This window comes from Nasonia vitripennis, chromosome 5, assembly GCF_009193385.2.
Source record: "Nasonia vitripennis strain AsymCx chromosome 5, Nvit_psr_1.1, whole genome shotgun sequence".
Lineage (NCBI taxonomy): Eukaryota > Metazoa > Arthropoda > Insecta > Hymenoptera > Pteromalidae > Nasonia > Nasonia vitripennis.
The window spans coordinates 12443836-12467628 of record NC_045761.1 but is presented as its reverse complement, the minus strand read 5'-3'; the positions used below and the strand labels follow the sequence as shown (position 1 = coordinate 12467628).

The following is a 23793-nucleotide window of genomic DNA, read 5'->3' as shown; positions in this document are numbered from 1 at the left end:
TTACCGCACTGGGGGGTATAGAGGTATATGTATATGCGTAAAAAACGACGATTTCCTCGCGGAGATTATTTCGCTCGTCGGCTCTCCTCGTCGTTCATCGAAGCCAATACTCAATATAATTAATGGTCTCGTGCTGATGTAGCGCGTTGAAGACGAGAATCTAATATAAAACAGCGCGGTCGCACTTCAAAGGCTAATAAAAATTGTGCGCGCGTGCATGTACTTAATATGACGAAATCCGAAAATAAAAATGCAGTTTCGGGGGTTTTAGAATCTCATAAAATTTCGTTTAATCTTTGCCTATTTTTGTATATTAAAAAATGGATAAAAATGAAATCGCCCGTTAGACATTTACGACGCAGATCATGTATCACTACTTTGCACCTATAAACAGACATTCGATTGAAAAATCACCCAGAATTAATGCTCAGCTCGGTGCAACATTATATGCATTACAGGTCACGAAATCGTGTATAGCATCGTAATTATTGCAACATTTTAATTCCAAAATATTGACACACATATTTTTCTCTTAGTATGTACGTTAAAGTAACACCTTTATTTTTAGAATAAATAAATGATAAAAATGGTACTTCTTGAGAAATAAATTGCTATTAAAGTGCAACGAGTGATGCGTGCATAAGAAGCAATAAATCAGTAAGGGATTCAATCTCTCATCATACCAACGCGTTAGTCTGTGGTTTGAAACAAGCGAGTCTCGTTATTTTTACATCCTAGTATACGCACATCATTATTTTTAAAATATAAGGACTTTATACACACTTCACCTCTAGAAATGGTATTCTTAAAATTATTTTCATCCGCACCAAAGAACAAAAAGATAAAAAACTCTATGATAACGTTTTAAGAATACTAACAGATTCCCCGAACCGCATATCCGACTCGGCCCACTTGTATACGAAATTTCGCGGTTTCACGCTCCGCAGCTCGATAGCAGCACTCGATCTGCGCTTCGACGCTTTGATGCTCGCCCGCGCGCGGACCAACGCATGAATTCATGCAGCGATACCTCAATTCAATCGGACGATACACTCCATCGGCCGCCAGCCCTTCAAAGCGCTCGCAGGCTTTTTCCGACGTTCGAAATCCAGAGAGCTTGCGACTTTGAATTTCACGTGCCCGCGCGCGGTTATACGCTTCAAAGTTCGAAAAAGCGATTACGATCCGAGGCCGCGAGTTGCGCGCTTATTATTAAAAGAAAATTTAGAACATATACCCTCCGCGCAATTTGCGAGGCCGATTACGCGATAAGCATCGCTGGCGAAAAACTGCCGGAGCCAATAAGACCGCGCGCGCGCGCGCGCAGTTATTAAACTCGACTCGCGAAAAATTGTAGTAACGAGAAGCGGGTACCGTTAGAAGGGCAGCGATAAATTTCACGGGCTGGCTCCGCGAATACATATGAAAGAAAATCGCCGACGCGCTCTCCGGACCGGATCGAAGCCGTTTTTTACGTCCTATGTGTTTGTGCAGTGTGCGCGAGCTCGAAACCAGTTTTAAGAGCGCGCGTGTGCATCGCAATTATCGCGGTAGGTATATACCGCTCGTTTTGAAGCTGTTTTAAAAAACGAATTCGACGCGGCCAGTGCCACGGGTGCAAGGGCAATTGCTTTTTTAGTTAGCGGTGCGTGCCAGAGGATACAGAGTTTGCGCTTTGTTGCGTTTAACTACTCGACGCGATTGGATCGTCGTATACTATATTTGACGTAAACGGTGCGCACCGAATAATATACGACTGATGACTGCTAACTTTTCGCCAGCGGGGAAGGCACGATTATTGCATTATGCAACGTGAGTTTTTTAACTGAAATACTGGCAAAAAAATAAACTCGTCGATAAGAGCCACGCTTGCGTGTCTTTCTTATCTCTCTTTCTCTCTCTATTCACCAAACGGCATGAATTTGAACTTTCCTCAAAATCCTGCAGTCTCGAGAAGCGCTTATAACACCAGCGTGTGCCTCTCCCGCGCGCGTATACAATAATAACGGTTCAGCCGCACCTCTCTCTCTCTCTCTCTGCGGAGGGCAGATCGAGTCGTTGCACTCGGCGCCGCCGAATCTGGAATTTATACCGGCGCGAGTTTCCGAAGGTGTGCAGCGAGTGTGCGATCGCGAGTTAAAATGCTTCGCAAGAGGTAAGCGCGCGCGAGCGAGTGAGTATTTGAGGAGGAAGAGCCGCGCGCTGGCTGCCATACGGACGTGTTTAGTTAGATAATGGCTTGTAAGAGAGGTGAATGTGCGCTAGAGAGAGAGAGAGAGAGAGAGAGAGAGAGAGAGAGAGAGAGAGAGAGAGAGAGAGAGAGAGATGATGGTTTAGCTGAGTGGAAACGAGGAAATCGTTTGGTTTTGATTATTTGTGAATTAACGCTGGAGATAGGCTTGTTTGTGGGAATGGGCCGTGTGATGTTTGCTGATGTAGGATAAGAGAAGAGAGTTTTTGGAAAATTGTTTGTTTGCGCAGGCGTGCTTTATCGGTTGTATGCAGAACTTGATAGCAAATGAAGGAGATAGCTGATTTTTCGGTTGCGGTGTACTCGTTAAGAATTACTGCTTACAATTAATTGCGTAGTTATGAGTATTTATGGCAAAATACCTGTTACAACTATGTTCAGAAAAAAAAGTAGTGCGGCTGCGTTGTTCTCTAGTTTTACAACTTTTTGTAAAAGCTTGTTATATTATCATTAATTCTACGGTATAAAATAAAATATGAACTTGCAAACACCGCGTTTGCTTCACCTATAAAGACCTACAAAACGAAAATAGGGCGCCGAGCAAAAGTGTCGTTGTTTCGCCCTCAGTGTACACGCGGATCAGCAGAAACATCGATTCGCTAACCCCGTCAAAAATAGCCAGGCGTTTCCTCCTCCGTCCCGATATAACAAACGTTCGCTCGGCGTATAAATTCGCTCGCAAAATCCACAATCAGCCTGATCCGCACGATCGAGTATTAGCGATCCATGGACGAGAAAATAAAAGAGCTCATTGCGTGACATATATATATATATATATATATATATACGTGTATATAACGCGGCGCGCCAGAGAGCGAATGAGAGAGATAGAGAGAAAGGGGAGAGAAGGCTCCGGAGAGGGAGTCTGCGAGAGAGGGATGAAGCGCTAGTTCTATATACAGCGTTTTCAAGAGACACACACACACACCCGCACACGCACTTACTTACACACTTACACAGCGAGTTTGCGCGCGCGCGCGGCATTTTCAAGCGGCGCGCGCCGCCGGCACACACACCTCACATACCGCCCCGCGCACTAGTAGTCGGCGAGGCGCGATCGTCGCAGCTGGTCCTCTCTCTATCTCTCTCTCTCTCTCTCTTCATTCTACCTACTCTCTCTATCCGCGTGTGTATACACAGACTCGTTGGCGGCGACGAGAAGGCCAGTGAATTTTCAGCATCGCATGGCCGGCGAAGACGGATCTCCAGCAGCAGCAGCAGCAGTTGTAGCAGTAGAAGTAGCAGGTCAGTATGCCTTTTTTCTCCACGATTCTCACATTGTATATAGTATACACGTCACTACTCGCTTTATTTCGGTGAAAGTCGCCGCGACGAGTGACGGAAACAGAGGAAAGAGAGTGCATTATATACAGCTCGGCGGCGACTCCTCTGCTTTTTATATCGATAGATCAGTTTTTGCGCGCGCTGCACAGCCACTCGAGATTGATGTGGCCGAGTGTTTTTCATCGCTGCAGATCCGCCTGAGTCACTCCGGAATTCAGCCGGTGTTTTTTGAATGCAAAGTGCGCTGCTACACATTATGTGTATACTACTATCTTTTCGCCTCGCGAGAGATTTATTTTTCCTCGGCGACCTTTTTAATCTTTCTTTTTTTCACACTTGCGTTGTCCGCGAAGAAAAAGATAGCCGAAGGCGGTCGTCCCTATACACACTGCTGGAAAAAATCTCGCGCTCCTTTCGCAATGACACGCGTAAATATGCGCAACTATCTGCGCTGTCTATAGGTATGCATACGCTTTTTGCAAAACTACAGCATACCTGCGTGTACCTGCATACTTGTTTACTATTGGGAAACTCGCGCGCAAAAAAGAAAAAGAGAAAAAGCAGTAAAACGCGTAGCCGTAAATCTACAACTCGTTTTCTGCCGTTCCTTATATATATATATATATACTCGAAGCAACACTTTCACGGCAAATCAAATCTCGCTTTCGTTGAGTTCTTTCGCTCGGCTTTATTTCCCGTCAGAAATTCAATTCCCTCTACATCGCGACTTACCATGCGAAGTCACGAAACTTGGACAAAACCCTACAAGATCTCCGTCCTGATTTCGAAAAGTGCCGCGTATCCGTAAAAACAAACCCGGCGAAATTACCATACGCACACAGAGCGCGCGGCTCCGCGTATAAATTCCCCGCGCGAGCACAATAAACATCGGAAAAAGCGTCGTAAATCAACAAGCCGTCCAGTTGAAATCTCGCGTCCGACACAACGATAATATAGTATACACGATTCAACGAAAAATCTCGCCGCGCGAAAAGCCACACACGGATCGACGAGTATAGTAGTATAATGCAGCAGAGCTAGGGCACTTATCGGCCTCCTTTCATCTATACGTACCCACACACTGTACGCCGCTGGCTCGAAAAGAAAAGCCTCGGACGCTCACGAACGGACGCTCTTGGATGGCTCTTGGGTGCTCATAAAAGTCTAGTTATAAAGGCCCTACTGTAAGCGAGAGCGAGAGAGAAAATGTACGTATACCACGGCGGGGGTGGACGCGAGCGCGCTAAATAAAAGGTGTACACACGTCGAGATGTGCTTAACGAGGATTTATCGTCGCAGCTCCAGTCGCGACAGTAGAGCAGCGCGGCGTCTTATCAAGCTGGAATTAGACCGGCGAGAGATGCGAATCGAGCGTCGCGCCGCGGATTTTCCTTTTTACTATTCCGCTGATTTATGAGTCTGTGCGGTGCTGCTGTGAAAGGAATGCTCGGGGCTTTTTTTCCTACCCTCCTATGTATGTGTATAGAGAAGTTTTATCGGGTCGAACTAGTTCGACGATTTTAAAATTCAGTGGACTTTTACTTATATATCAGAGTTGGATAGTGCATGAGCCGCGAAAACTATTTTAATACTATTTCAGTTACAGTTGTTACGCGACGACGATGCTGTTCGAGGAAATTCCGCAGACGCCGATATTGATTCTGCTTATCTCTCGCACTGTTTAATCACGTGCGAGAAATTAAATTACGCTTTTAACGCAGTTTCCTCAACTCACGTGGAAAAACTGTCCCGCAAGTGGGCGTAAATTCTCGTCAGTGGCGCGTAAAACTTGTCTGCGGTATGATATAAAGATACATCAACGAATTGTAACGAATGACTTTCAGAGAGAAAGACGTATCTCTGTGTACACCGCGAGAACTTGCGGAGAAACGAGCGAAAAGTTTGCGGGAAACGAAAAGCTTCGCTCGCGGCAAGAACGTGTACTCGTAGCTTTCCCCGTTTCATCTTTGTTTCGCTCCCGACGGCTTCTATACTTCTGTTGACTTCTCTCTTCGCGAGATGCGCTCGATTTGCCGGAAGAGAGAAGGATTACAGCTTTGCGGTAGTCGCGATGTTTACGCGTTGGATTCCGTTCAAAACCTCGATAAAGCTTTTTGTATTTTTTGTATTTTCGCGTCGTTGCGAAATGCGCGAAAGAGCTTTTGAGCTTCGAGAGACGTGGATTTAGCGCGGATGCATAAAACGCGAATCAGTAGAAAATGTCGGGGTGCGGCGAGACCCGCATTACTCACGGCGCTTTGAACCCGCGCGTGCATAAAGCTCCAGGAGCTTCTTCTTTTTTTTTCAATTTGTGCCAACATAACTACGGTTATAATTCGTGCCACATTCCTCTCCATTTCGTCGAATTCGTTTTAGCGAGAATAAGAAAGAAATTTGGCTTGGGAAATCGATCAATAAAGTCGTATCGTATATCGGATGCTATAAATACGGCCCCGCTTTATTTCCCGTCGCCACGCGGGCTAAATGGATAATTTTATTAAGCCCGCAAAGAGCCGGGAGAGCCATAAAAGTAATGAAATGATTCGCAACGATGATTGCCTTCCATTTTGGTATATACGCTCATATTCAACCGTCAAAATCTACTGCTAATTACCGCCGATTGGTCATTGTCCACACACGACATTCCTCCGGGCAATCGTAATCAAAAAGCAATTAGGATAATATGACACATACGCGTCTACTTGATTTGTTGTGAATTCGTTATTTCACAACAAACGATGAGCACTTAGCGCGTTAAGATAATTGCAATCTTATACCATGACGAGAACGTCGCAAACTTGAATAATTACATCGAACGGCACATCGAATCGTTCATTGCACACGCGTTATCGGTACACATACCTCCGGTTGATAATGCAGACGCTCTGATCTATCCGCTCTCGCTAAATGACGCGAAGCTCCAGCGCAATCTAATTTCAAATCACAAAACTTGTGCATTTATACCATATCGCGTGTAATACGCGTGGGAAATATGAACCCGTTTCGCTGACGTATAATTTCCCATTAAGATACCGAGCGAGCGCGACGAGATGGAATAAGTTAATCAAGAGCATTTCAAAGGCTTTTCCATGGGAAAGTTTTTGATTGGATAATGGCCCGACGCGTTCGAGTGAGCCGCTAACTTTTTCCATTAGCTTTTGCGCGAAATCTTTGTGTGCGCTGAAGAGTGGGGGGCTTCGGACCGGAAAATGAACTCGAGAATCAAGGGACAATATGCAAACCGGGCATTTCCCGCGCAATGTGCTTTCCCGAGACCTTTTGTTTATATATATTCAAGAAAGTGCTTTAATAAAAAATTATTCTTGTGTACAGTTCGATCTTTCTACATCGCCTTTCTTCAATGTTACATTATTTTGTAATACGCGTGTGTGTACGTGGGATAAAACTTGTTGACCTCTTTGTGTGTATTGAAATATATAACATATATAGACACCGCTTTTTCTCTATCTATAAAAGTGCGCGTGTGGACGTAGTGCAGATTACTTATATTATAGACACGGATTTCAAATAATATTCAGTTTACGTCGTTATGGATATATAAACACAAAAGCGGCATAAAATTACACTTTCAATGTATACAGAGCGAATTTCCATCATTATATTACATACATTATTTTAACTTAATTAAACGCGTTGCTCGTAATATTATAATATTAAACTCATCGCATCTTACAAATCTGTGCTATAAAGGTCAACTTAATCGAGGATATAAAATAATATCGTCGACTCGAATTACAAAATTACAGGAAATTTCTTCCATACCAATTATGCTTGTTTCATTTCTTATTTTATGCACAGTAGTATAATACCTATACACAAAAAGCTCCATTGTCGAGCGATCCCCCCCCCCCCCCCCCACACACACACACAGCACACGTGTGTGTGCACGACAATAACCCCGCAATTTTGCGACCTCCGAATACGTACAATGGTATACGTCAATAATAAAAACACTCATACACACACACGCGCACACTAGTCGTCCATTACAAACGGCGCACGACTCGCCCGCCACACGCATTAGGAACACGTTTCTTGATGAGTCATAGCGACAATCCATTATTACGACAGGATTCGCCTACTGCTCTCTCTCTCTCTCTCTCTCTCTCGCTATCACACTACTTGCACGCTATATGTACACGTTAGTATATTACGTCCGCGCGCATTCACCTGTGGGACTCGATCGGAAATGAATGGCTCGACGATGATCAGGTATAATAAAAATATAACTCCTGACAATATCTCTATAAAAATGTCTGCTATGGTGCCTAGCGACAATGCAAATAACGCGGTATCGCTTACCTACAGATATCGTAATTATATTAAGTTAAAACTCTAGTTACTTTCATGTACATATACTTTCGTCGATATAGAGGCACAGGTGTAATAGCTAGCACTTCTGGTAGTCCTTGTCGTGCTCGAGGTCGTCGACCTTCTGCAGGGCGACCTCGTAGGCCCGCTTGTCCTTGACCCTGCGCCGGTTGACGCAGCTCGAGAAGCAGGTGTCGCCCTTGCCAAAGTTCTCCCCGTCCTCGAGCGACTCGGGCATCGGCTGGTTCACCGTCTCGGGCAGGTAGAGCGCGAGGAACCCGGCGAGGAGGGCGATGAACCCGAAGACCGTGGCCGGCACCTTGGGGTTGAACGAGTCCAGCAGCATGATCATCGGGGTGAGGGCTCCGCTGAGACGGGCGCACATCGAGCCGATGCCCAGGGCCGTGTTCCTCAGGACCGTGGGGAACAGCTCGGCCGTGTAGTTGTAGATGATGGCGAAGGAGCCGGCTATGCAGGCCTTGCCGAAGAGGACGATGCCGACCGTGCCGGCGGCCCCGCCGGCCACGTCGCGCGGTATCGAGGTGGCGCAGATGCAGCAGATCCCGCCGATCAGCATGAGCGTGCTGATGAGGCTCCGCCGGCCGGTGCGGTCCATCACGAAGCAGATGAAGATGTAGCTCGGCACCTCGACCAGCCCGCTGAGGAACATCATGAGGAAGGGGTTGCCCACGAGGTTGCCCGTGTTCAGCGAGAGCCCGTAGTAGACGATCGAGTTGGCGAACCAGTTGAGGCAGACGTTGAGCGTCTTGGCCCGGAGGTTCGGCGTCTTCAGCAGGTCCAGCGCGCTGCGCGAGCCGTCGCCGTCCTCCTCGCTGACCTCCTGCAGCTTGCCCCTGGCCGCGTACTTCTGGACCTCCAGCTGGACGGGGCTGCCGTTCATGCGCAGGGCCTTCTGCACGATCTCGAGGGCCTCGCCGATGCGGCCCTGGGCCCAGAGCCACCTGGGCGACTCGTCCATGAGCCACCAGTGCCCGAGGAGCGCGGCGCTGTGCAGCCCGTAGATGATCTGCAGCCACATGCGGTCCTTCACCAGGGCGCCCCAGGCGGCCACGAGCATGAAGCCCACGGCGAAGGCCAGCTGGAACATGAGTCCGCAGACTGTGCGCTTGGACGCGCCGACGAGCTCCATCGTGAGGACGAAGCCGGTGATGTAGGCCCCGGCCGAGCCGAAGATCCCGTAGAGGAACCTCACCACGAGGAAGGTGTAGTACTCGGGGATCAGGGCCACCGAGACGCCCAGGACCAGCTGGGCCACCGAGGACACGTAGAAGATGATCTTGCGCCCGTACTTGTCGGCCATGCTGCCGAGGCTCACGGCGCCGACGAACACGCCGAACATGTAGGCCGACTGGGCCAGCGCTCCCATCCAGCGCTGCGAGCAGACAAAGTTCCACTCGATGGCCCGGGACGACTGGAAGTAGGTCCGGTCGTAGCTCCAGAGGCTGCAGGCCCGGGTCTCGTTGCTCGGGTCGACGAAGTGGCACTTGTCCAGCACCTCGAAGCCCTCGCCGCTGCCGTTGCCGTAGCGCGAGTACTCGCCGAGCGTGATCTCGCACTGGGCGTCGGGAACCGCGGCCACCGTCATCAGGGTCATCATGTGCAGGCCCGCGGTCAGCGCGCCGATTATGTGCAGCGAGAACTGCCAGGCCTGGAACTTGCCGAACTCGCCCAGGTGGGCCATCACCTCCTCCAGCTCGTTGTCCACGCTCGCCATCTCGGTGCCTCCTGAAATTCACACGCGTTATGCGCGATCGATCATACACTCACTGGCCAACTGACCAATGATGGCGGCCTCGAGTAAGCGCCAAAATCGGGGCTCGCGTCAACTTGTTAGTTATTATAATACACGCTCTAAAAGAACGACCCGTTCGAAAATTCAACTATCCCTCACCTTGTCAGCCGTTCACCGTGGAGATCTCGAGGAGCGGCCTAGCAGCACTGCGGGCGACTCGCCGTTTTTCCCGATTCTCGGAGTAAAGCTTCTCTCTCTCTCTCTCTCTCTCGTGTGTTGTACGCGCAAGTGTGTATATCTCGTTCAGATGACGGCTGCTGCTCGCTTCATCATCGTCTGCTGCACCTGCAATTGAATTCACAGCTCCGTCAGCGCTTGTACGCTACTTTGTTTTTTTTAAATCATTGTTTTTCATTGTGTTTACTCTAGGAAGTATGTAATGTTTCGAAAGACTATCTCGCTGTGCCACTTGTGATTGGAAAAACAAGTTGTAGTGTTTATGCGATAGATCTCGTACTGACGCCGATGATATATAAGTTTCTCAATCCCCCACATGACTAATTACTCGTATCGCCGCGCGATTCTCCTCCGCAGGCTGAATAAAGCCATGGTAATATCGATAATTCAGCGATTATATCGCCGGCGACGATGTATCCGGAATCGGCGCCACAGACGTGTGCATTATCGCGAGGGGGATTACGCAATGCGAGACTCTTGGGAAAAGAAAGAGATAACGTTCCCGTAATCTCTGCTATACTCGTCCGTGTAAATTGCAGATTTTTAAGATCGATGTACCTACTTGTATTTATACAGTCTGTAAGCGCACTAAAGTCACGCATAATTCAACAAACAGTTATTCGCAAACTTACAGCTCCAGGAGACTCGCGAAGCGTTTCCCGATCGTATCGGGCGATTAATATAAACGCAGCGCGTGATGTGTTACAAACCGAGGCGATATTTTTTGCATTCGCGCGCAGACAAAGCCTCGATTTTACACACAATGCTCGACCTGAAATTCTGCAACAACAGCTTCATTATCATTCGTCAGAGGCTATTGTTTCAAAGGCGCCAATTAGATTTCGATACCGCGAATCCGTACACTTTAACTCGAAACCGATATTAAATTAGAATATTTCAAAAGTAACTAAGAAAAACGTGACCACACATGTGCGAAGACGCGATAAAAAGTCCGAAGCTAGACAACCGTGACCCCAAAAGAGAGGACGATAAAAAAAAGCTCGACCCATATTGCGTACACACATACGTACGGTATATCTCTCGTGAGTATATTATATCCTCTCCCTTTGTCGAATTCTTGCGCAAAACCTCCGAGTAGTGTAAAGCGTCTTTTTACGAAATTCTCGGCGCGTTAGCGACAGTGTGCCGATCGTTCGCGCAACGATCTCTCGGAAAATTCCTCGCCGATGGAAAAGCTGCTGTCAATACATACACTCGCTTGCGCGCGCCTGTGTGTCCGACTGTATCACCTTTGGCCTCGCCACGAACTGGCTTGCTCGGCTCGATGCGAGCTTGTTATAATAGAGCGCAGAAGTCTCTCCCGCGTAATTGCGCGCGCGGCGCGTAATTATAATGCACTCGTTACCACCACCACCACCACCACCACCACCGCTGGTGCAACCGATCGTGTTCAGTACACCGATATTATATCCCGCGGGCGTTTCAAATTTTTCGTGTATGCGAGCCTTTGATGGAAAGCTACATTAGGTTGGGATGTGGAATAATTTATGGTCAGTTTGACGAATTCATCGGGCGCGTTGGTTGATCGATTGTACACGCGGCTCGCGCGTTTCATAAATTTGCCTCTCCACGCGATGATAGATCGGCCTCTTTCCAAACGAGCAAGTATAACAGTATACGGGCAGCAATCGGTAAATTAGAGGAGCAGAACTTTCCGCGAGGTTGTTTTTCACTTTCCGAGAGAGGCAGAGCTGAGCGCGGAGATAAATTTGTTTACGAGACAAGAATTTTCGTCGAGGCTGCGCCAATAGTCCATCATGCCAAGAAACGCATGCACGCTTATCTAGCGCACGCGCGCGCGCTTGACCCTTGCGTTTCCGCCAATCGACTGATGCTCGCCTACGCTTCTACCGTGTGTCTGCTCGAGCGCGCCGTTTGTGTTTTTCCTTCCGTTCTTCGTCTTGCTCGTCGTTCGCGGGTATTCTTACTTCGTTTATACCGCTCGATGATTGGTCTACTGCTAAAGTGCTCTCGCATCTTCGGAATCGTTTTAATTTATATATTATCGGATTATTCTCCGAGGGGGTCCAATGGTTTGACGGCTCAGTTGTACGTTATTTTTATCGAATTTTGTTATCGAGTTTTCTTACTATAGAGAGCAATTGGTCTATTATTGTGTTATGGGCATAATACTTTAAGGATAAGTTTAACCGAAATTATTTTCAACAAGTTGCAAAGTAAGAAGCGTCACTGCCCAATTCAGCTGATTGCTTTAAATTACAAGTTCTTGTGTAACAATTAAAAGGTAATAAAATACAAATGTTCGAGCAAAAAATAATAGGTTCATCTTTGTATAGGCTCTTAATGCTTTTCTAGTGAATCCATCACACTGATAAATCTGTCATTAATAGAAAAAAAAAATCGTATTTTTCTCTTTTTCGAAAATAGAAAATCCCTCTAAATCGGAGTTTTTTTACGGAAACAAACTAGCATCCCCCGTAATGTAAATGCTACGCATTTGCATAATAGGCACGAGCACGCGTATATACTGAAATTTTTTTCTTAAAAGGGATGTTATTACTTTAAGACAGAAGATGTTTATTAATTAGCGTAGCGTAGAGTATTAGTACCGCGTTATTGTGCCCAAAAAATCGTTTCTACAGTTGTTGTTTCTGAAGATATGTTTTTAATTAATGTTTGTTACGGTAAAAAGTTGTGTTTTGAAAATATCTATAAATTTTGCATTTAACATTTTTAATGAAAAACGTAAAACCGCAAAGTTTTCTGGTAAATAAATGATTTTTTGCTGTAAAAAAACAATTTTGGGCTGTTAACTCGAGTTATAAGTATTTTCATGATTTGATGTCAATAGAAAAAAGTTTTATTTTTCAAAGATCTACAACTTTTCCTTTAACTTTTTTTTGTAGAATGCTTGGATTAAAAGTTACAGCCCAAAACCCGTTTTTAGCGAATTTTGAAGGTGGCCGCATTTTGTATACATATATGTTAGGAATCAGGCCCAAAATAGGACCGTCAGCATGCTATTATGAGACGAGTGCCCAAAAAAAGTTTGAGCCCGATTGACTAAAGTCTCTCAGAGATAATCGCATAACAACTAAATTGTTATTCAAAAACACGTAAAAATTGAACAAATTGTGCCCGCATTTTAAAACGACGTAGAGGATCGGGATAAAAAAAAATAGTTTTTCAGTTTATGCGCGAGGAGACTTCTCCTACAATTTCAGCCCGATCGATCAAAAATTGCGTGAGATATCGCATCTCACACATTTGTCGCGCACGAAACTATAAGGCACTTCCTAGTCGCGTAGGTTGTCATGTACAATATATGATAAAAAAATTCACGTTTATCATTGCAAGCAATATTTCTACTTTACAATCAACGTAGTCATATTTCATAATTTAATTTTTTCCCGTAACTTACGTCCTCATTCAAAGTTAGCCGTTAAACCGTCAGACCGTTAGACCCTCCTTTTTTTTCTAAATTCGCGAATTAAACGTTAATTATCATTGAGCACTTCCTAATTTCGAATCCTCGGCAAAATCGTGCCATCATAGTTTTGTTCGCTAATGAACAACAGCTTTGTATTACACACGCTTGCATTATTATCGCAATGGCCACTTATTCCATTACATTAGCACATATTATAGTCCTAACACGATTTACTCCAGACGCAGAAATTGCCCGCGGAATATTTTCGTGACTGGAAGTTTTCGCGAATTGCACAATAGCTTCGTTAATAAAAAAAAATTCCCACTTAAACGTTAATCTCAGCTCAGATGCGCACCGAAATAAAAATCAAGAACTTTACCTCGCAAAGCTGCCCGCTGGTTTCGTCATACTATCGACCAATCGCATGTGCTTTTACGTCAGCTCTCTCTCTCTTTCTCTCTCGTGCACGTCGTCGCCTCTGCACAATATAACCTTCAATTCGCCAGGTTGCCCGGGCTTATACTTTTCCCAACTTTTCTGATGACAACGCCGAGAGCGTCTTGTAGACACTTGGCGAAAGACAGGTCCGCGAAAACCTACATCCGAGCAGTAGACCAGCTGGCCTGAGTGAAACTTAGCACTTTTACGGAATTCCGCGAGCCCGTGTGCCTATACGGCAGCGCAAGCTCGCGTGGGCTGATGATGCAAAGCCGGCGAGCGAGAGCTTAATATCGTACCTACCGGTGCGCGCGCAGCTTTTCCCCGCATCCCTCCTTTCCTGCGTGCGCACGATACCGTTGCACCTCTGTATCTCTTCTCTGTATGCAACGTGTGTGTGTGTGTGTGTGTGTGTGTGTGTGTGTGTCAAGTTTGCACGAATTATTAAATCGGGCAATCCGCGCCCACGCGTAAATAAGGCTTTGCGTACGGGCGAACTTTTTTGCGAAACGCGACGATGATAGCCGTAACTGTCATCGTTAAGATAAAACTGCTGGCGCAGCTCCTCGGCTTATCGGTTACGCGGACCGCTGCAGTGCACACATGTATACGCGTGTGTATCGCACAAAGAAGTCTCGCGGATGCAAGGCCGGCTTTCCTGTCGACAACGGCTCCCTGCCTCGCTTCCTCGTATTTTTAGGCCACGAAAGCTGCGAGCGCGTATTATATGCTTTCTTTTTCCACTCGCTCTCGAAACGCGAGAGACTTTTGGAAAGGCAAAGAAGGTTGTGCAAAGAAGGTAAGGCGCTTATACGATAAGATCCTCACACAGATCACATATACCATATAGACACGTGTCGTACGAGACGTCTATAATTGCAGATCCGTCCCAGATTCCACGAGCAGAAGTCAAATAGAGGAGTGAACAAAAGCATATGCTCGATCAACCTCGCACTCGATAACCGTGACAAAAAGTTTATACGAGAGATAAAAAAAATCGAAACTTTACCGTTCGACTATATCCACAGAGCTGGTCCGCTCTCGCGGCGGAGATAAAGCACAGCACCTCGGAAATAGAATCGACACTATATACTGCCGCACTGGTCCTTTCGAAAAATTCGACAAAGCCTGCAGACGACGAGCTGAGCAGCGCTTATGCCCTCGTTCCGCGGGAGCGTGTGTTTCTAATAAAAGCGCCGACTCGACGCTCGGACAGCGCGAGCCCGTCTGATGCCACGAACTGCACTTTCTCACCGCGCCGAGGAGGTATAATACATGCTTGCGCGCTTATACTCGAGCTTCTCGGGAGCTGAGCGCCGCGGAGAAAAAAAGTGGTAGGCCGAGAGAGAGAGAGAGAGAGAGAGAGAGAGAGAGAGAGAGAGAGACGCGTCGTGTATCGAATATATATAGTACATGTAATGCACAGCGAGTGATAATAGCCTATATTTTTAAGTTAATCAAACGAGTTGTGAAGTTTCTGGTGGCGAGGAATTCATCGCTCCTCTTCTCTTTTGGATCACGCGACCGGCTGCGGTGTTATCGTTGTTCTCGTGGGAAAAGTACGACGCCTGCACCGATAAAATTAGAGCAGTCCGTGTGTGTTTGGTTACGTCGCGTTGAAAAATTCGTTCGCGAGAATCGAGAAAAAAAAAATGTTTCGTGAAAGGCAGCAGGTTTTTAGTGAAAAAAATTTAGTTGCTTTCTAGAATGTCATCCGACTCGGTTTTTATATCAGCGGATTCATAATTATCGTATAAATAGAAGCGCTTAAATCTAAACCGGTATCTCCCTGCAGCGCATACAAACATATCTAATTACCGCACTCATCATTTTTAGCAGTGCTAATAAGCGATTAAAGTGTATACCCAATACAAAAGTACAAGTCTCGTTTTCCATTTTCCAGCGGGCACAAGGCCATCCACTAATTTCTCGTTGCGCGCACAGCGTGTCATTGACTATCCCGCTAATGCATGCGCGGAATCATCGACTCGCGTGCGCGTGTCAAAGGGTTCGATTCGTTTCGTAATCATCGCTCTCGCCGAATATACACTCTTGATGGTTAATTTCATCGCTATAATCTGTATAATTATTCCCGGGTTAGCTCGTCTAAAAGCTTTACCCATCATCATCATCACCATCATCGTAGATGCATACATGCGCTGCAGTTGCGCGAATATAATTGACTCGCGGGCTGAGCCCCTGCGCACGCGATGCGCGCGAACGCGTTCGAACGACGATTTTGAGCGCTCAACGGCCGAAGCACGAATTAGCTCGGAATATCGCGAAATTACGCAAAGTTCGGCCGATTTCGGAGAGAGAGAGAGGACACTTTCACCCAAAATCGAACGCGCATAATCATTCTCGTTCGATTTTCCGAAAACAAAGCTCGAGCTTTTCGATAAAGCTCAGCGAGTAACCCGATCGTTTGATGGAAAATCCCGATCGCTTTGATGTGCATGTAATCCAATATTATCCGCTGAGAGCGAACCAACTATATCACTGCACGCAGCCTCGCCGAATATAACGTCCGCTCGATAAAAGGAGGAGCTAATAAATAAATCGCGGAAAAAAAGGGAATCGCACGTGGCGTCAAACGAGATCAGCGCGGTCTAACGAAATTACCCATCGGGCACCACGTGCGGCGGCACTTCCATCCGAATCGATACTCCGCGTGGTTCAAGAGCACGTGGAAGACCACCTCGTCAAGTCTATATATATGTATATACGACTTTCCCTTTTTTTCGCAGCGGCGGCGTCTTTGACGAATATTCACGCGCATAAATCACGAAGCCCCGGAGTGTATTTGCATGGGTGTATGGCGTAACGTTTATTGCTTTCTCGGGAAGAGAGAAGCCCGCTTTCGCATAATCGAAGACACGATCCGCGTTATCGCTAGGGAAGTCTTATCTGCAGCTTCATAAAGCGAAGTGTTTGAACGATATCGGATTTTTCGCGCCACACTCCGTGGAGAGCTTCTAGCTCTCGAGCTCCTTGTTTCGCGAAAAACAAGGTGATAAATGAAGTTTGCGGCGGTGAAAATATAAAATTTCTTTTCCAAGAAGAGAAAACCCGCAGATATCGTTACATTGTTCTCGCCGACGACGGGATAATAAAAAGAAGCACCAAGTCGCCGCGGGAGAAAAATGTCCCATTTGTTACAAGGATTCGTTACAAGAAACGCTCATTGTTCTTCAAGACCATAAAGCGTTTATGTATTGGAAAGGCATCGATAACTCACATACCACATTTTATATTATTTCTTCTACTAGAAGTATGATCTCTAGCTTAATTCGCGGAAAAAATCCATTTACGTGCGAGAAATGCGCCAAAATCGATGGGTTATTCCATCTTCGAAACACAGAGCAGTATAGGGATCGAGACTCTCTCGGAAACTGAACTTGCAAGCTCGTGTGCTTCAGGCCACTATACTGCGTGAGAGCATCGCGATGCGCGCGGCCCGATGGCCACTCCTCGATTTTAACACCGCTAGAGCGAGCGATGCAATATTCTTAAACGGATTGGCCAGAGACTCTGCGAAAGTGACTGCCGAGTCTTCTAGTTCTCTCGCGGCCTTCGCGCGTCACGGGTCAGTAAAACTACGACGCGGCGCCGGTAAGTGCGATACCTGTAATGCGTTTAGTGCGCTACCGGCTTCGTTAGGTGGAGCTGTCGATCGATTTTAATTTATCTACGTACAGGCGCACTCGTCGAATTTTCGCTATGTATATAGTTAAACTTGTATACTTACTACGTTCTTGGGCGATAAGCTCTCCGTGTCGAGCTTTTCCTCTGGCGACGTTGAAGTTATGCGTGAAGCCGGTCCGAATCGCCTCGGCGATAAGCCCAGAGAGAGAACCCGGAAACTTCGGACGCGCGGCATCGAGTGTATTATAGAGTATACAGAGTCGGAAAAGTTGTAAGGATAAAGTTTCGCAGTTGGAGTGGACATTGATGCTCTCTCTCTCTCTCTCTCTCTCTCTCTCTCTCTCTCTCTCTCTCTCTCTGTCCTTGAAGGAAAAATTGTTTTTAAGGGTTTATATTACTTGATCGAATTGCGAGACGGTGGTGACGCGTTTGTTTTCTTATTATATTCTCGGAAAGTAATGCTGTGCGCGAACCTTGACCGAAGGACATAGTCATACGTTATAATCGCGTCGTTAAAATTCGAGCAAACATTGTTACACATTTCGAAGGTTTCGTAATACCCTCTTCACGCCTCTTCAGTAAGTCTCGGCGGCGGCGCGCGGTTTGTCGCAATTATTTCGAGCGACGTGATAAAACGCTATTTCCATCAGCGCCTAGCCGAGCGACGCCTGACCGGAGTAGATAAATCAAAACTTATTCGACTAGTATAAACCACGCGATAATAGGCAGCGAGTTATGGAAGAGCCATACGCGCGCGGCGTTATCGCGTTTACGAAAGCGCCTCTCGCTATACACTGTTCTATAGCATAAATATAGAATGTTTAGAATTGGACAACGAGCCAATTTCGTCGCTTCTCTCTTCACCGATTCGTCCCGTCGTCATACCCGGCGAGTTTAGGCGTGGAAGATTGGAGCGACCAAGTGTCGCCTCCCCCGATTTCCAGGGATTAAGCAACAAAAGGATATAGCCTCGAGCAAGAGACGATGGCGCGAGTAAAGGACTGTAAAAATACGACGCGGTAAGACGCATCACCAGGGCGAAGGTAACCCGAGCTTCTTGAGAGAGGGCTCGGGTTACCGGGTCGTCCGCGCATCGAACCCTCCTGAATTTTCATCGCTCGCTGCCTCAGGCCCTTATTGTTTGGATCGACGGTTGAAGTACCCGTTAACACTGGCTTTTTCCACTGCCAAGCTTCGTGTATTGAGTCATTTTTTCCTCAAATCCTCGGCGATCTCCCCGATACCGTCGAAACTCGGCGGAGCGTATTACACATCGACGTGTAATTTAGTTTGTCGCGGAAAAAGCAGGAAGAAACGTAAAGGAGAAAATAGCTCCGATTTCGATAAGATTTGCCTTGTCCCAGATACGGAAAGGAAAGAAAAAAAAAGTGCCTCGTCTTAATTAAAGCTCAAGCCCTCATGTCCCCTGGACACGCGCGCGTAAAATTCAAGCCCGTCGAGGCGCTACCGCGAGTCGTTTACCTCGATTCTAATCGGCGTTTCACTTAATAAGCTTTAATGACTCGAGATCGCCCTCGCACGCCCTTTAGGGAAAGCACTACAGTGCGGGCTAATTTACGCCGGCGATTACGTGTCACTACGAGGGTCCTTGAGAAACTTTTTTTTATCACCCCGATTTTTTCAACGATCGAAATAATCCGGTGTATTTGTCGAACTGCCGAGGTTCAAAGATAACACGCCGACGCGATGTCAAAGCGCGCGCGAATACACGGAAGTGCCGGCGTTGATTGAGCGGCGAAATTGCTAACTCTCTATGTAGACACACATCGCTACTCTCTGATCATCGTTATCATTGCGGCGACCGAATATACACACGCGGACTATTTGTTTACCCCCGCGTAGTTTATATAGGAAATCGAATCGAAAAATTCGGCTTTTTTCCCTTTCAATTAGCGACGCGGGGGCGTATAAAATCCGAGTGGCAGGCAATTACAGCCGCAGCGCAAATAACGAAGATTCAAAATCAGCGGGCGAGAGCAAACTACATGATACACATACGAGTCGCGGTGAATAAACTCGTTTGGAAAACGGTAATTTTTCGATCGCGTGTATGGACTGTATACACACACGTATACACTGGCGAGCGCTAATGGAGGTAGTGGATTCGCAATCCGGTTTTGGGATGCCGCCGGCGCGCGTCCTGGGCATACACAAGCTGTTTGGTGCTGACCGAAGTTCTCTCTCTCTCTCTCTCTCTCGCGCTGTACGTGCGTAACTCTCGCGCGTCGGGAGAAACCGTCTATTATGAATATTTATCGCCGGTTATGTCGCCCGTCGACGCTCGCGCGATTTTTAGGGAATCCTAGCGTTTTGAGCGATTTCGATTAATAAACAAATGTTTACAGGCCTGCTACAGGGTACATATACATAAATAGAGGCAAGTGCATTGACACGAATCGCTGCGATTGCACGGCCCGATTCGTCCTTTCGGCCAATTGATATTCAATCAATCGCGCGCGCGCGTTCGCTGCATGTACGTGTACGTATAGAGAGACGCGAACGCGCCGCGATCCGGGGAATCGATAAACGGATTCGTTTCGGTCGCCTAAATGCACACGCGCCGCGGCGAATGCATTTAAATGCCGCGCATGACAGAGCATCCCAGCTCTTCTTAATTCGCTTCACTTGCAATAATTTTGCACTTTTATATAGGTATACCGTGAAATGAAATAACGGACGGTCTATATAATCGCGCGCCGACAAAAGGGAGCGTATTGCGAGAGGAGAAGAAGAAGAAGAAGAAGAGGCAGCGGTATATAGCGGCGAAGAAAAAAGGCCGGTAGGTAGGGATGCGTCGCCGAGGTAGAGGTGGCTATACGCGAAGTTTAAGGATCGCCGTCTGCCAGTCGTAACTCAGGCGTCAAGGAGCGCGGAGGTGTGCAGTGCGTGAGCGTGTCTTACTGTGTGTGGCTATATCGCTGTGATTCCGAGGAAAGCGACGCGAGGATCACCAGCCGGTTCGCCTCTCGGCCTATTATTCGAGCTGGTGAACACAAGCTGTGTGTACTGTTATTTCTGTATGTGCCTATACCTGCGCGCCTCACTCTCTCTCTCTCTCTCTCTCTCTCTCTCTCTCTCTCTCTCTCTGTCTTTTGTTGTCGATTGGGTATGGGCGAGACAGTTTTTCTATACGGGCTTTTATTTTTCCGTCGTGTAATACGTTTACGAGCGTTATATTTTTCGTCGGAAGCGTATCGAGCGCTCGTTTTTATTAATTAATGTTCGCATTAATTTATACGGGCGTGTTTAAATTCAATCATTTTATTTTCTTCGATTTACAAGCGCTCTTTTTCAGAAGCTCCGGATTACAAGAATTTTATACGCACTGGAAGCTCGATTAAAACGTTAAATTCCTTTCCGCCTCCCCCGCATTCGTGTCGTATTAAATAATTATTTTTATTTTAATCAGCGAGAAATCGTTTCCATCCCAACGCTGCATCTCGTTTAAAACTCGATCGGGCTATAAATACAAGCCCCGTTCATCAAAGCGTAATCTCCGCAGCTATAGACGAGCCCGAGGGCGATATTACAGGCTGTATAATAAACACCTGCCCGTCACGTACTCTCAAGCTCTAGGCAACTTCCTCCGCGAGAATCTTGCTCGAACGGGCGCATTTTTCGAGGCGACGACGGGATAAGCGATTAGACACGCGTCAAATGCTCGCGCATCTATCGCGTGGAAGACACAATCGGACAAATTGATTTGATTTCGCAACCGATGATTAGCTCTTTCTCTCTCACTCGGTCGGGAGTTTCCTTGACACGTTCGCGCTCTGTCGCGCGTAAGTATAATTGCTTTTAACGATCCCCGCGGACGCATCGCTGTATATGGGCAATTCTACGGGAAAAATGCCATTTTCTGGGACACTCCCGCAACTTTTTTTTTCTTATTGTACATGTTTATAGAACCATGCAAAACCACGTTCCAGCATCGAAAAAGTGCCTTGTGACACTGTTTTCTCGGCCCTTCAAATACGTCGAAAAATAGCCATTGTTCAACGGCGTGTACCTAAAGGATAAGGGCACAAGCAGAAAATGTATTACGGTATTAAAAATTTTAAAAAATGCGTTGGAAATGCTTGATTTGGTCAAAAGTTACGCACGATTGAAAATGCGGAAAAACCATGTAAAAAGATACAAAATTCTTGACTGAAAAATCCTGCAATTTTCATGATTTTTCCGCATTTTCAATTGTGCGTAACTTTTGACCAAATCAGGCATTTCCAACGCATTTATTTTAAATTCAAGCTCTCATTTTCTGTTTGTGCCCTTATCCTTTATAAGATACGTGCCGTTGAACAATGGCTATTTTTCGACGAATTTGAAGGGCCTAGAAAACAGTGTCACAAGGCACCTTTTCGACGTTGAAACGTGGTTTTGCATGGTTCTAAACATGTACAATAAGAAAAAAAGGTGCGGTGTCTGGTTTCTCCAACCAGAAAATGGCATTTTCTCGTAGAATTCCCCATATAGCTGCCTTTACCCCGTTCTCATCAGCAGAGGATGCTTCATTCTCGCCCGACACCGCACGCTGTTATGTATACCGAGAATTGAAAAAAAAAAGAATGTGACGCACCGCAGAGAGGATAATAATTCGGAGGAGTCGCGTGCCGGAGGGACGTAACCGTTCGGCGAGCGATAAGCTAAATTAATTGAGCGCCTCGCAGCGAGTCCCCGTCGCGCGCGTACTATTCTCCCGCGCGCGGCTCTGATATTACCGAGCCTATGGCTTTCACCTTAGGAACATGTTGTGCAAATTTTTCGAAAGTCTCTAAAACGACTGTGTAATATCTCATCGGCAGATTCGGCGAGGAGAGCATGACGAAATCGCTGGGTGCGATGGGCATGGACGATCGCACGACGACCTTCGGTAGAAAGCGCGGCTGCACGGTGACGCGCTGCGGAGCTTTCGCTCTGGCGATGAGCTTCTTCGTGAGCGTCGTCGTCACGGGACTGCTGGTCTACCACTTCGCGCCCTGCATCGACACCTCCTCGGAGCGTCGCTACAACCGTGGCGCAGGAGATGACGAATCCGCGATGTTCAGGTCCGGCAGGAGCTTCGCCGGCTCGACCTCCAAGAAGAAGCTCGACGTCAGGCTGCCCACGAACGTGAGACCCGACAGCTACGAGCTCCAGCTAGTGCCGTTCATCTGGGAGGGCAACTTTACGTTCAACGGAGAGGTATGTTTGTTTCGCATCGGGGTATTACGCAACTACAACGCGGGAATCAACAGGTGAAAATCGTGCTGAACGTGACGGAGGACACGCGCAAGATAACGCTGCACGCGGTCGACATGGACATCGACGAGGAGGCGACGAGCCTCAAGGACTACCCTTGGATCGAGGGCAGAAGCAAGAATCTGAGGGTGAGTCGTCAGTACAACGACACCGCCAGGCAGTTCCACGTCATCCAGACGGTGGAGACGCTCAAGGCCGGCAAGCAGTACCTGCTGCAGCTCAAGTACGTCGGTCGGCTCAACGACTACCTCCAGGGGTTCTACAGGAGCTCCTACACCGTCGACAATCAGACGAGGTACGTCGACCTATGATCTTAATTCTATATGCTCTTGCGACTCGTATTCACGGTTCTTTCGGCTCGGCTATCAGGTGGATCGCGACGACGCAGTTCCAGCCGACGGACGCCCGGCGAGCTTTCCCCTGCTTCGACGAGCCGGCGCTCAAGGCCCGCTTCCAGATCAGCATAGCCCGGCCCAGCAACATGACCGCCATCTCGAACATGCCGAAGGAGCGAGAGTCCAAGCCAGTGTGAGTTGCATGTCGCTACTGACTCATCGCTGTTGTTGTCGCGCGGGCAATTTAACGCGCCGGTAAAAATCTCGTTGCAGGGCCGGTCTGCCCACGTACGTCTGGGACCACTTCGAGCGGTCGGTGCCGATGTCGACCTACCTCGTCGCCTTCATCGTCTCGGACTTTGAGTCGCTGCACTCGAGCCAGGGCAACGTCAGCGTCTGGGCGCGCAAGGAAGCCGTCCAGCAGTCCGACTACAGTCTCAAGATCGGGCCCGAGATCCTCAAGTACTTCGAGGACTACTTCCAGATCAAGTTCCCCCTGCCCAAGATCGACATGGTCGCCCTGCCGGACTTCTCCGCCGGCGCCATGGAGAACTGGGGACTCATCACCTACAGGTGAGCGCGCGCTCGATTTATTCGCATAGCCTCCTGTCAATGCGCCGATTTTTCACCGATCGCAGGGAGACGGCCATGCTGTACCAAGAGGGCGTCTCGACGAGCAACAACAAGCAGCGAGTCGCGACCGTGGTCTCGCACGAGCTGGCCCACCAGTGGTTCGGCAACCTGGTGACCCCGAGCTGGTGGACCGACCTCTGGCTGAACGAGGGCTTCGCCAGCTACGTGGAGAACATCGGCATCAACGCCGTGAGTATCTTTATATATACATATG

General features: G+C 47.5%; 2 protein-coding genes across 10 annotated transcripts in view; one reads left to right on the top strand and one right to left on the bottom strand.

Moving 5' to 3' along the window:
- The first annotated feature begins 270 nt into the window (after positions 1–270).
- The window catches only part of LOC100124286 (aminopeptidase Ey), a 28725-nt gene continuing 5202 nt past the window's right edge, over positions 271–23793 (top strand). Inside the window, exons 1-6 of one of the 4 annotated variants that reach the window (XM_031932334.2) lie at positions 271–3496; positions 22176–22554; positions 22608–22906; positions 22981–23139; positions 23220–23519; positions 23585–23768. In XM_031932334.2, the coding sequence (XP_031788194.1) occupies positions 22192–22554; positions 22608–22906; positions 22981–23139; positions 23220–23519; positions 23585–23768 (1305 nt within the window). In that variant the 5' untranslated portion in view covers positions 271–3496; positions 22176–22191. Of the gene's footprint in view, positions 3497–18321; positions 18372–20212; positions 20391–22175; positions 22555–22607; positions 22907–22980; positions 23140–23219; positions 23520–23584; positions 23769–23793 lie in introns of those variants that run through there. The other 3 variants (XM_031932332.2, XM_031932333.2, XM_031932335.2) reach the window with 3 other exon arrangements.
- Positions 6809–17653, bottom strand: LOC100121074 (organic cation transporter protein). Of its 6 annotated transcripts, none has more exons than XM_008207873.4 (3): positions 17456–17653; positions 9780–9965; positions 6809–9613 (listed from the first exon to the last, which is right to left on the bottom strand). In XM_008207873.4, the coding sequence occupies exon 3, from the start codon at positions 9600–9602 to the stop codon at positions 7947–7949; it is 1656 nt and encodes a 551-aa protein (XP_008206095.1). In that variant the 5' UTR covers positions 9603–9613; positions 9780–9965; positions 17456–17653; the 3' UTR covers positions 6809–7946. The 6 variants fall into 6 exon arrangements, with proteins under 6 accessions (XP_008206095.1, XP_008206094.1, XP_008206096.1 ...); XM_008207872.4 differs by lacking the exon at positions 17456–17653 and adding an exon at positions 14717–14997; XM_008207874.4 differs by lacking the exon at positions 17456–17653 and adding an exon at positions 13649–13997.

Bases quoted from the DNA above. Each gene is read 5' to 3' on its own strand.
- LOC100121074 (XM_008207873.4), bottom strand. From the start codon at position 9,602: ATGGCGAGCGTGGACAACGAGCTGGAGGAGGTGATGGCCCACCTGGGC.